Source organism: Nesoenas mayeri (assembly GCF_963082525.1).
Source record: "Nesoenas mayeri genome assembly, chromosome: 3".
In the NCBI taxonomy this organism is placed as follows: domain Eukaryota; kingdom Metazoa; phylum Chordata; class Aves; order Columbiformes; family Columbidae; genus Nesoenas; species Nesoenas mayeri.
The window spans coordinates 72,037,542-72,051,723 of NC_137544.1; the positions used below are offsets into that span (position 1 = coordinate 72,037,542).

The following is a 14,182-nucleotide window of genomic DNA, read 5'->3' on the forward strand; positions in this document are numbered from 1 at the left end:
TTTCTGTTAACAATCTTTCAATTACTGTTTAAAGGTTTTTATGACCACTTGAAGGAGGGAACTACCAAACTGTACTGTGGGCCTTTAAATCATTGCAAATGGTCCTCTAATGATAACAGAGATTCCTATTTTAAACCCGTGAAATTGTTAATTTGTCTATCTTTACAGCTCTCTCTCTTACACTGATAATTCTAAGCAATTTAAAATCCAATTATTTTCAAAATATGACAGTAATTAGATTAGTGTTTTTACATGAATAGAACGTGTAGCATAAAATTCATTTTGAGGGGTATTATTTTATAGTTACTTGATAACTTTATAGTTACTTGAAATAGAATTGAAACTACTGTATTAAGATTTTATGTAAATGTGTGGAATGAGGAAAAGGGTTAACGTTTAAAACAATCTTAAATGGAAAGCAAATGTGACTTTTGTGCAGTTTATATTAGTGTATATGAAAAGCATTGAGAAAGCAGAAGGGAAGCCAATAGTGCAAATTAATATAGTACAAATGGGAGGATTTCTGTCCTATTAGGTGAAGATAGAATAATGCTGATTAAACAAATGGCTGTTTCTCTAAAGATCCAATGTTAATATTTATATAAGCAACTACACAATTTATAAACAGTGAAAATGAGACCAGAAATTGGGGGGAACCCTAAACCTCAAATGCATTTCACTTGAATATGTTTGACAAGACATGGCTTTTGTCTCTGATCACTGATAAGGTCTCTACTTTGTTGTGTGTTCTTGTACCTTCTGGCTGCAGCACCAGTCCCTAGTGTTGGCAGCTCCACAAGGAACATCAGCAGAGTGGAGCAAAAGCGACATTAAATGGTTGACACTGAGAGGTGGCAGTAAATGAGATGGAAGCTAAATATATAGGTTTGTGTCATTCTAGCAGCTGGCTTAAGTCCTGCTGTTTGTTGCTTGGGTGTACTAGCCTTAAAAAGGAAGAGAATGCATTGTAGCGCGAGGAAGAAAAAAACAGCTGGTGGCTTATCAGTCAGCATTAATGACAGAGAAGGTTAAAGAGTTTGGAAGGACAAACTTTGAAAGAGTGCTTTTATTAGTAACAAAATTCTTAATTTTATATAAGTAGTTTTATAAAACTAGTGTAAAACTTTGAAATTTGCCATGGCTCGTTCTGTGCAAAAAGAAATTAATACCTCACTTGCTGTCTGTAAATTTTAAAAATTAACTTTTTAACTTTTGATTCAAACAGTTCATTAGGTGATTTTACAGTAACATTCTTTTGATGTTTTCTTGTTCTTTAATGGTACTCTTTGGAAGCATTTTGATACTTGTTTAAGTATCTTGCAATTTAATACTTAATTTAGAAGAAGAATATTTTTATAATAGATGAAGGCATGAATGTGCTTGAATGGTATCAACTTCATACATCTTAATCCACCCCTTTATTAGAGTTGTAGAAAATGATCATGTGATTTAACTGCGATTTTGTACTTGATGCATTTTCAAAATGGAAGTTAATGCTTGAAAACAGTGTTTAATCGCTTATAAGCCTCATATTATATATGTAACTTATAACTACATCAGTAGTTACATGCGGTAAAGCTGTTGGAATATAAGCTTGAAATCAGTCCAGTGCCTTAGTTGGAAGATTAATCCTTCTTGATGTTGTTTGCTGCTTCTTGTTGATGGACATTGCTCTTGTTTCTTCTCAAGAACTTGTTTAGTTCTTGAACCCAGATTTGATTGTTTCTCCTGGCTTATAGCTGTCAGTTGGCCTAAAGAGAAGTGAAGAGCAAAACTTTATTTCTGGCTACTCAGCAGGCAAACTAGTCATGCACAAGCCTTTCTGTCCTCTCTTTCATGTCTGTATCAGTGTCTGCGGTGGTGGGGCACCCAGGAGACGGTGCTGCCCTGGGTTTGATGGGTGAGAAGGGAAGGGCCCAGCCTTTCCCTGAGCCAAGCTGTGGGCTAAAGAGTTGGAAACTAAAAGCCTAAAAGCCATTAGTGGAGAGAACTTTGCCATTTTTTGTTTCTAAATGTGAACAGGCTCCTTGTGCAGCAGCATAATCTGACACGGTGAGAAGAGAACAGGAAATTCCAGATCTCCTCCTCTTAGGAGGAGCTGGTATGCTCTGTTCCTTAAAGTTTGTTGGAGTGGTGGTAGAAGGGTGGTGCAGCCCAGGAGCTTAGTGGCAGCTTTTAGAAGACTGCAACAATGATACATAAATCTCATGTGTCTTAATGTTAAGAGCTTGGGTGTCAAACCTATTTTCACTGGGGGCCACATCAGCCTTGCGGTTGCCTTCAAAGAGCCGAATGTAATTTTAGAACTGTATAAATATAGGAGTAGTTACATTTATACAGTCCTAAAATTACATTCGGCCTTTTGAAGGCAACCGCAAGGCTGATGTGACACCCGGCAATAGTGAGTTTGACACCCCTGGTTAAAAGCATTGTATTTTTTTTTTTTCTTCCCATGATAGGAGAAGCTTCTCCTTGTTACAGTGGTACTATCAGAATAGTTTTCTATGATATCAGTTTAAGATGGTGTTGCATTAATTTATTGTCTTTGTATGTGTTTATCTCTTCTACAGGGAATACTAAAATAGGTACTTGAAAGTTCAGGTGGACTATATGTAGCATGCTGATGGACCAGATGTGGTTTTCAGGCCTTGAATAAACAAGATTACACAGATTTTGAGCTTCTTTGCTCAGTGAATTTGATGTATTGCGTTAAGTCAGATTAACTTTTTTTATATGCCTCTATATAGAGAGGTTTATGGCTGTGGAGCTATATAGTAATCTGAAAATCTTCTCTTGCGTTTAGTACATGATACCATTTATGAAGTGCTGGTTACCTTTCGTGGTAGCAGAGCAGCCCTTTGTGGATCTCCGTTTTCAATTCTGTAAGCTTTTTAGGTCAATGCAAATATTACCTATGTGATACATTATACAAAAATATCAGAATGTCAGCAAAATTGTAGCTAATTTAATACACTTGCCTTTATTACTTTTAGTTATCCAATGCAAGTGCTGATTGTTCATACTATTAGCTTTGTGCTTATTTAATTCTGTACAGTAAATACAGAAGCACATAGCTTTTCTAGTTTTGTGTTAGAGATCAGTAACTTACGCGTTATTCTTAAATTGCTTCTCTCAAACTTTGTAGTCCATTTATCTGACTTCTGCTGCTTCTATTTAAAGTAACTTAAGCAGTGCAGCTTCTGCAGTCTTTTAAAGTTTCTAGACTCTTTGACAGTAAAAATGGTGGCAGTAAATCATTTTCACACACAAAAAAAGTAGGTCTTCCTTTTGGTTTCTTTGGATTGATTTCTAGTTTCCCTCTGAACATTGTGTTATCAAATGATGAAGTTAAATGATGGAGGTGTAATTTTCCTACAGAGAAAGGAAAAAAAATGCTTATGCAATCCTGGGACAGTAAAACTCTTTAGTTATTGCTTAATTTTAAATTAAATGGTTTACGGCTTAGGTTAATTTTTAGGAAATAATTGAATATTGGTTAGATGTGGTAATTCTTCAAATGCAGTAGATTAGTATATTTGTTGTGGTATGCTGTTAGAGAGAATGACTTTCAAATTAGTCAAAAAATTTGTGAATAAATGATGTTAGCTCTTTAGCAGCTAATCTGGCAAAATAATGCCCTTGAAATTCAAGCTACTTTCTTTGTGTTAACTTTTTGTTTTGTTTTGCACTTTTTATAATACATGTATGCATTTTTTTAAAACAAAGTGGAATCTTGTGCTTAGAGGAGCTGAAAATAGGTTTTCTGGGAAGACTGTGTTATGTTTTGTGGTTGAATGTATGGATGAAACTTAGCTGGTACACTACTAGACAAGAATATTTTGAAGATTTTGATTTTTTTTAATACACATGCATGAATTATTATATTCTGAATACTTATGGCTGCATTTTGATAACAAGTTCTGATAGAGACATAGTTCAAACAGATAACAAAGGAAACTCTATGTTGGCTTCTCTGACCAGTTTTAATGCATTCAGTTAACTAGGCTTGAGGTACTGCTGAGGCTGTTCTACCATGTGCATTAGAATTTTTGTGCTAAAATGTAGTTGTTAATTAATTAGATTTCTAGCTATCATGATAACATTTTATTAAAAAAAAATGAAATCTGAAATAAAACACCAAGTATTTAATCTGAATGCTTGATTATTTATTGAGGTGCTCTTATAAAATGCAAGTTAAGAATTTGGAGAAAAAGGTCGTATACTTCATTGTGTTACCTTAAGAAAAAAAAAAAAAAAATCTGTGCTCTGGGATTTTTTTTTTTGTCTTTAATAAAAAAAGCTCTATTACCATTATTGAAATGACCTGGAAAGCTAGCTTGAGTTTTTTGTTTTTTTTTTTTTTCTTCTTTTTTAAATAGCTCTGATCCATTGTATTTACATGGGGTTTGTAAAGCTGTTTGTCAGTTAAACAAGCACTCAAAGCCTTCAGCAGAGGTTATTAGAGGTGAATAATGTGGATTTAAAGGATTTAGTAATTCATCCTAAATCCTAGCTATACTTTTAAATGCATTTTATTTTTTGCTTTTTTTTAAAAAGGAGCATTTTAAGCATTAGGATGCAGTCTGCTGACTAAATCACATAATCCGGCTTGTCTAATTTGCAGTTGCAGCAATGAGAAAAAGATTCTGAACTTTTTGAATTATCAGCAGTGACTGATATTCTGCTCAGAAACTAATATATATAATATGGTAATTGGCAAGCCAACTCTAGCAATAAAAGTAACCTTGCATAATAGTTGTGTCTTTAAATGGAGAAAGTAGATATTTTTATTTTAGGATGGTTATATTCTTATGTTCCCGTGCTGTCTTGGGGCTTTAACTGTACAGTATTGTTTCATAAAAACAATTTAGTTTTTTTATGTAGTAAGCAATATATTTATTAAAATCAATTGCCCAATTAGAACATCAGGGGTTTTTTATCTGAAATTAACATGGTATGCTGTTTATTTTGTCATACACATTTTGAAACAGCTTTAAATTTGTTAAATAATGTTATGTTGCTGGAATATAGATACTAGCAAAGAGAACTTTTTAGTGGAGTAGGGCTCAGGGTTGCCCTTTGGAAAATGTTAATACTTGTGATTCTTGTAACTAATTGAATTACTTTTTAAAATTTAAAATGAAAAATCTAAATAGAGAAAAATCCTAATTTTTAGTATTAAAGAATCCTAAAAGTTCTTATTTTTTGTGCCACTTGTATTGTTACTCAGAGAACTTCACTAGTAAGAAACAGTGACAATAAATGAGCAGTTCTTAAGGTACACCAAATTGTTTATTATGGTAATCCACCCTTGAAATAATGAAATCATGTATTGCTGATGTCCAAGAGGGAAGGCTGCAGTTCTTAATCTCTCAGGGAGAACAGGGTGCTACTGTTCATCACTGATATTTTTAATGCCTTATTATTAAAGCCTTACTGGACAACATAGATCTGTATCCACATTTCTTATTAAAAGACTGTGTGCGGTCTGTTTATTGGCAAGGTGTGTTTACTAACTGACCAACAAATGCTGAATATTATGCTCAGTTTTGGTCAGTGAACTGACTTACACGTGTGTTTTCATTCAGGAGTTTTCAATTTGGAACATAATGTTAACTATTCAGTGTCATTTTACTAGCTCTCTAAATGAGGTGACATAGAGGTTAAACAGCATGGAGCAGGACTGACTCGTGCATGCCATGCAACATAAATATCCCAGTACACAGAACCAAGGTTTATGGTGTTCTTCCCTGCCCCAAATAGTGCTCTCTAGCGAGCTTGAAAAACTTCCTGGAGATGTTTCTACTTTCCAGAGATCCCATAGAATCTATACTGTTGCAATTGGTTTAAGGAGTTGTGCTTAATTTTTTAAAAAGTCTAATTTAGAGGAACTTAAAATGTTACTGCTACAATAACTACACTATGTAATAGCTAGGCTAAATGTAGATCTGGCAAACAGCAGTAGCTGTAGGTATTTGTATGGAGAGAACTCATTTACTATTTGTTAGCAGCTGATTTTTTCATTGTAGTATCTGAGACGCGTAATATGCAAAACCTCTGCACTAATGTGTTATTTTCATATTCCTTTACATGCTGATATTTTTGTATAATATCACAGACTTCAAACCACTGAATGTTAACTTTGTTCTCCTGCTGCAAAAATAATATATGTTTTAGTAATATATTACAATTAAGTTCATATCCTTTATTTTTGTATTAATAAATATTTTACTTACAGAAGTTTTTGAACTAGATGAAGCTTGTCTCACTCCCACAATAATTATCAGTTCTTGTCTGTAACAAGATGATTTACTATCTGACTTTGATGTTGAAAAATGCTTATGGTAACTGAACTAGGAACCAAAAAAATCTCCATAATCTAGGATAAAAAAGTATAAAATGAACTAAATAAAGATGGAGACAGTCTTAGTGAATTACATATGCACTGAAAATGATGCTTGGCCATTTAATAAACTGAGAAGAAGAAAAATCTTTTCATCATCTCCTTTCTTGACCAGTGATAAAGTTTTTGCTGTTTCCTTTGTAACAACTCAAATTTTGGAGAACTTGAGCTACTTTAAATATTTTTAGCTGTAACATGATCCTTTTATTGTATGTCGGGGATTAAGTTTCTCACACTTGGAGTAATCTCAAAGGTATTTCAAATGGTGTGCTAAAGGTTTTTATTTTGTTTATCTGGGACAAAAGTACCTAACTGCAATTGTGATGGTTCCTGACTTTCTGAGGGTTGATATTCTGTGTGTTGTTCTCTAATGGTGGTTTTATTTTTGTGTTTAAGTGATGAAGAGATTCCCTCATGATAACTTACATGGGTAACATTCTTACAGGACAACATTTCTAATGTACTAGTTCACTTCATGGTTTAAATGGTTCAATAGTTCTCAGCTTTGATTATGGTATTAGAATGGCGTATGTCAGATAAACCCAGCAGATCTAAGTGGATATATTTGACATAAGCAGATTATATGTGTCATGCTGGTATTCACTACATATGTACTCAGGCATTTATTTGGTTATTTCACTTAGAAAGCATGCTGTATTAAGGGAAGGAGGGAATGTTTCTCATGCATTGTCTGCAGCCTCTCTTTTATAACCAGTAGGTGATTGTGGAAGAGACTTCAGGAAACAACTTCACTCTTGTCTCTTGCAGTCTTAACAGTTACGTGAAGTTGGTTTGTATGTCAAAATTGACTTCTATATGGAGTTACTGTTGTGTGTGTTTACTGTGTTGACAATGATAATACCATCTGCTTTGTCAGCCTCCTCTCCCTCTAAAATCTCATCACGTAGCCTGTTGTTCTTAACTATGCAAAACAGTTGCCAAATTCTACTAGAACATATGTAATCCTCAAAATACAGGCTGATGCAGTTAATGAACAATTTCAGAATTATTTTATTCTTGAAACATTATACTTCTCCCACTTGATTCCTTAAATGTGTACAAGTGGCTGTGTATGTAAACTTTTAATTCTTTGTTTTCACTTAACCTGTGGTGTGGTCACTGAGTAAGCTGTGTATATGATGCACTTGTTTTTATTTGATAGTGGTTTGTACTACTGCTCTTCTTCAACAAAGGCTGTATAGCTGTTTTCTTTTGTGATGAACGTGGTGTTGAATCACTGGGAATACTTAGTAAAGCATGAAATATATCTGAGGTTTTCTATTCATGGAAAAGGAGACTTGTGATTTCCCTAATCATCACCTATCAAAAATCTAGTGGTATCAGCTTCTATACTGGATGAGGTAGTGTCAATAGTTTGAAGCATTTCAAGACAATATTTTGACTGAAGAAATTAGGAGGGGGGGAGCTGTCAATGTGAACTGAAAGACCATGTATTTCATCAATTCCTGTTGTTGTCTTACTGTCGGTGGCAAATTTATTCATGGTCATTTTGAGTAAAGAAAAAAATAATTTAGGTGTACATGTTCTTTTAAAAGTATGTCTGTCTATATTTGTTTATATGTATGTATATAAATACATATCACTACAGCTGCTCTTATTTAAACAAACAAACCACAACAATGACCAAAAAACCCCACCAAAATTGAGACCAAACAGAACACTGAAGATACTTTGTGATGAAGTTGTCATTGTTAAAATGGGCATTCGGTCAAGATACATTAATTTAATAAATATTGGAAAATGTTACTGCTAGAAAACATATTCAGTGTAACATAGGGTAAATTGCCCATTTAAGTTATTTCTATTCTCCTAAAAAGGTCTCAGATTAAATGGCTGAGAAAGTAGTCTCAAAGCTACCTATCTGTAATACTATTCTACAAGTTTTGGTTTCTATATTTAAATATCAAAGTACCTAACTAAAAGTATACGATCTTAACTTAGTAAGGCTTCATATGTTATATTTTGTTTTCAGTACCTGAAGTGGTTTTACGCTTGTTTCAAGTTAATGTGTATAAAATGTACTAAGCTATTTATTGTATCTAACGAACATATAAGCTAGGACTTTTCTTGGTTTCCTTAAGTTGAAATAGACTTTAAGAATAGCTTGGTTTGGCTTTTTTCCAATGATAAGTAACTAGCCCTGCAAATTGAAAGTATAGTAAATCACTGGAACATTTGCGAATAAGATGGTAGAATAAATTAGTTTTTAATTGAGCAAAATAATTGTTTAAGCAAACGCATATGCTTATGTTCTTTCCTGCTAGATCTGGATATTTTAATCAAATCATTTTTTTTCAAATTCTTCTCCAGTAATGAAAGAGTTCAGATAAGTTAGATCTTGCTATATCTTACTCTCAGTTTTCAAAGGAATACACAAAATGTAAAAGGGACAATCAATAATAGTGTGTAGTACTACTGGCCCCCCTCAAGTTCCTCAGATTTTAAGTTGCACGGAAAGTTTCTTAAGCAATGTATTTCCCATAACACTGTAAAAATCAGACACACTTTGCAGCCTCTCATTAGTCACTACCTTGGAGTCTTTAGTATAGCTCATTCTTATTTTCCTTTATTACTTGTGGTTTGGGTATAGTGACCGGTGAGACACAGAAGACTGTAAAAAAAAAAAACCAAAACACCTGGTCTGCTTGGGAAGAAGTTGTTCAATGCATGGGGAATGCAGACTCTATCAGGGAGTTTCTGATCCAGTGGGCTTGATAGGTAGGACACCAGGCAGAAATTCTGTCAGCTCTTGGGAGCGTTAGTCGCTTCAGACTAATGATTAATGTCCCCGAGTAGGTACAAACATTAGGATTTAGAACAACTTCTTTCCTAATCATTTGTTTCTGCCTAAACACCTTAAACAAAAATCCTCATGTACAGAATTTCCCAATGTATGCTGTCTCTTTTCTTAGGAGTGTGTGTTTTGAACATCTTCTCAAAGGCAGGCAAAATGTATTACTACAGGATCTTGCTCATGTGTATTTTGTACATGCTGGAAACTTCAAGCTTGTATGGGTGAACAGACTAAGGGAATGGGAGTGACAATGCAGAGGGGCAGTCAGAGCGGGAGAGCAACAGGGTGGAAATGGTTGGAACTTTGGCAAAAAAACCTTCAGCACTTGGGCTCCACTAGATACTCTAATTCTTTGGTTTTTTATGAATATTGGTAATGTTGTATACATCCTGATTCCCTCCATTGTTCCTAAAATGTAAAGGCTTATAGGTGGTTCATAGGATGGGTTTGTGTTTACGCATGTCATAAACATGTTCTTCTGGAGGTTGCTTCCTGAGTTCTGATTTTGAATTTGTATAGGAAGATTTGAAAACATGAAAATAAAACCTAGTTCAGCTCTTCTTAAAAAAATTAGGAAAATAATTGTGAAATACCACATGCCAAAATGTTAGATATATAAAAATATATTAAGTAAAGGGATACATTAACTGATGGGAAAGGAGAGATTAACTTGATGAAGGAAAGTTTAGTATTTGATTACTTTTTCTGTATTGTGGATGTAGAAGCAGTTAATCTTAGAATGGGTCACTTGAACTTAATTTTTAACATACTCTTTAACATATTCTGTATCTAATTCCAGCATGTGCGAGGTTGGATACATTCCGAGTGATGCAGTCTTAAATTGGTCAAACTGATTTGTGAACCACTGCTGTTTATTTTCTGGCAATTCCCTAAGGCTAAGATAGATCCCAGAGGATTACACAAGTGCAGAGTGAGAAAAGCTATAAGAAATAAAGGGAAATATTTCTAGCTTGGGTACTGTTAGAACAAGCAGTATTCCTGAACACAGGTGTGTTATTTGTAGGGAAACACAAGGGGACAAGGAGTGTGACTGGGTGAGGCTGTGGGACAAAGAGCCTGAAAAATCTTGAGCTAAAAGTGATAAAACCGGTCTTTTTAATTTCTCAGATATGTCTGGTTCCGATAGTACTGTCTGATAATCTAGCTGGCCTGGCAGGTAAGTGAAGCGATAGCTGCTGATGGAGCTGGACTCTGATAAAACTTTTGAGACTGTCCAACTAGAAGACTTTGTCTACACTGTGTTCCTGAGTTATGGTCTACTGGTCACTACTCACTCTACCTGGTCCCTTCACAAACGACTCAGAATTGTTTTTTCCTATGGAGTTCTCAGCTAACACTTTTGAGATTGTTGTCTGAGGAACTGAATACTGACAGTGATCCATCAGCGCTAAAACTTGTGAATAATTTGTTAAAGCAATAATTGGCTTAAACTGTGATAATTAATTACAGATGCCTCAGTTGAGACTGCAATTCTGGTGGGAGAGTTCTCCTTAAGCTTGGATCTCTAACACACTCAAGAATGACTTGTTTAGTGGGATAGAAAGTACGCTTAGAAAACAATTAAGCCATGCCAAGTGCTTTTAAAGATGGAATTAAAATTCAAAACTGTCCTGAAACTAGTGTGCCTGCAGTCAACAGTGTGGAATTCATTACACAAGCGTAAAGCAATATGTTGTTGTAGAGAGGTGTAAAAGTTGCACATTAATACAAAACTGGGGAAAAATGGCAAGTCAGAGTTAATGGAGAAGGGTATCTGGAGTCAACAAATGTTGAACAAAATGTAAGAGCTGAATTTTTAGGGGAGCGAAAGAAGCAGCTGGGATGTGTTAATAGCAGTGCAGTTTGTAAGCTGAAGTATTGCCTTGTCCAAGCATCCTGCTTTAAGAAATGAACAAATTGGAAGGCCCAAGAGAGGTAATAAGAAGGGTCAGAGTTTTAAAAAGAACACCTATCAGAAAAATTTCAGGGTACTAATCATACATTTTGGAAAGAAAAGACAGGGGGTTGAGCTACCTTGGAACAATTTATGAAGGCTCTTTATAAGAAGAATATTCTAGCTTAACATTTAACAGAACTTGTTGCAGTCTAGGTCATCAATTTCTCAACTGGAAGCCACAAATCTAAACAGTATTCAGATAACATGAATAAAGTTGCAAGTTTGAAAGTAATATAAATTCCTGATTTTTTCCTTCGTATCATAAGTTGTTATATTTACATTTTTTAATCCAAATCATCTTTTCTTAGAATTTGATTATTCTTTAACTTGTGATCCAAATTAATGAATTTTAAGAGGCTGCTGTTTTTCTTAGGAGATAGAGGATGTAATGATAAGTCACTTTGTATGTTGGTTACAGGAGTGGTCTAGAGTTAGGTTCACAATGTTATTTTAGCTTTAACAGTGGGTGAAATGGGGTAGATTATCTAAGGATTTATTGTGCAGGAAGTGTGGTTGTGGAGAAAGGCAAGTAAGAAGCCATTTATGTAAGATAGGGGTATTATTTTGCTATTAAGCATTAAATGGGTAATAAATGCAGGATTTTGATAATATTTCAAGGTTGAACTTTATAACTTGTAGCTGCTTCATTGCTTTATCCAGTCTTAGTGAATCTTCCTTCCTTTCCTATGGTTCCCAGTCTGTATATGCATTCACAAGTGCCTTCAATCTTTTTTTTTTTTTTCCTTGACAGTTGATTCAGGCTTCATAATATCTTTGTTTTTTGAGCTTAGAATACTAAATAATTTTGGGAGTGTATCTTCCCTGTGAACAGTTAAGGTATTGTGAAACACGATTATTTTTGTTGAAGAGCTTTAATTTGCTTGTGTTCATAATATCTGCTCACTCCTAAATAATTTCTGGTCTTCTCAGTTTTATAAGGATTTAAAATATGTTGAGTTGTACTACTGAAAACCAATTTTAATTAGCTGAGCAAATGAGAGCTGACAACTTCTTCATAATTCCATTGAATAGCTTTGTTTACCAGGATCTAAAATATCCAGGCTTCTCTACCTTATGCAGAGTTTCTGTTCTCTTAATATATTTTTTTTAATTTAATCTTCAGTCTGGAATTTCTAGGTTTATGTATCCTTTGAGCCTGATGTTTCATCTTTGCACTGTAGTCACACAATACTGCTTTATGTTCTTCATGCTATCTTCAGTTAGTGTTTTTTTTATTTATGTCACAATTTCCAGAATGTGTGATTGAAAATAATGAAAGGGAAAAAATCTTGGAGTATGACTAGGAAATAATGTCATGGATGGCTAAATGGCAGCTTTACTGTGTTAAGCATAGGCAGGGGGTTGTCTGCTGATATTGAAGTTATCCAACTAAACATGAAATACTTGCTCTATTTGTTTTATTCTGTGATATGCATGCACAACTGAGTAAAGGATACAACTTACCTAAAAATGACACATGCTTTTGTCATGTGTCTGTATATACATATATTATATACATGTATAGATACATACACATTATATATATGGCAAACACACTAGTTTCCCAAAATGTTTCCCATGAAAGCTAAAGTGAATACATAACAAGCACCAGTTGTTTTTTTTTTTTTTCTAAAGGAAATGCTATGGCAGCAGTCAATAAAGAAGATAAGCCCACCGGAACAGCACAAAAGGGTGCAAAAGAGTGTTTTCTGTAGACTCTGTAGCTGTAGGCAGGGAGCACACGAGCAGTGGGCCTGGGGGCCTCTCCTGGAGGCCCTGTGCCATTATGGCATCAGTCCCACCACATGGACGTTGTGTGTGTGTCTGATTGTGCATCCAGAACCTGTGTGTTTCCATGATGTGATACACATTATTGGCATCAAATGAGCATGTCTGATTATATTAGTCAAGAGGGAAGGAGGGAGGGAGGGTGGTGTGTAGTTTCTGTAAGAGCTCATATGGCTTAAAGAGGAGGAAGTTAGGACTCCAGATGCCCTAGACTACCAGATGTTCTACTTCAAAACCTATTTTCACCTGAAACCTGTATTCCCCAAAGTAGAGGTCACATAGGTACCCTATGTATGAAAATAGCACTTAAATTAATCTTTAACCTTAGGTATTTAGTGTAGTGTTCCAAACCAACAAACAGTTGTTTTTTAGAGACAGAAATACATACATCTAGTTACATTTTAAATTAATTTTGTTTACATGCTCTAATAGACAATTTTTTTTCTTTACAGTTTAACTTTGTTGGAAGAATCCTTGGGCCAAGAGGACTAACAGCTAAACAGCTTGAGGCAGAAACAGGATGCAAGATAATGGTCCGAGGGAAGGGCTCAATGAGGGACAAAAAGAAGGTAAGCTATTGAAAAGTAGTGTAGTTTCAGATGCATAGTTTTATTCCTAACAGAGGGTAAGCTCATGTCTTTCTTATTCTTATTTGCTGTGTTCTTATATATGCTTTTTCATCATCTAATGTTTTTTACAGACTTAGTAAATAACACAAACTACCCTAAAGAAATTAAATGTGCATGCTCCATAATAGGAGTCTAACTAGCAATTATAAAGTATTCTTCAGTAATAGCTAACTTCTAATTGTGTCATGTTTCACAAGGTAAAGGCAAAAATTGAACTTGAATGTATTTTTCTGAGGAAGAGCTGTTAACCTTAAAGGTGTTGTTAATAACTTTCTTGTATTGAAATACCAAAGTAGTGATTTGTGCAAGTAGTGTGGGTTGGAAAAAAATGTTTCATGTATTTCTGGAAGTGAATTCTGTCTGAGTGAACCAAGAAGCCCTGTGCTTCTGGATTTGTTTTGTGTTCAGATGGAGCTGTAATGTAATTACGGCCGTTCATTGCCCTGTCCTGTAACATACATGCTCTGCCCATATAAACGGGGAAACTACACTTCTCAAGATTGAGCCATCCTGAATGTCAAGTTCCTCTGGTGGTAACTCCTGGAAGTAATTTATTTTTGCAGGTTTATTTTCTAGCTATTTCTCTCCAC

The 14,182-nt window shown here is 34.7% G+C and overlaps 1 protein-coding gene across 7 annotated transcripts in view; it reads left to right on the forward strand.

Annotated features, from left to right (window-relative positions):
- The window catches only part of QKI (QKI, KH domain containing RNA binding), a 156,710-nt gene that overhangs the window by 47,110 nt on the left and 95,418 nt on the right, over positions 1-14,182 (forward strand). For all 7 annotated transcript variants that reach the window (XM_080341360.1, XM_080341361.1, XM_080341359.1 and 4 more), the window contains exon 3: positions 13,416-13,532. In XM_080341360.1, the coding sequence (XP_080197486.1) occupies positions 13,416-13,532 (117 nt within the window). The remainder of the gene's footprint in view (positions 1-13,415; positions 13,533-14,182) is intronic.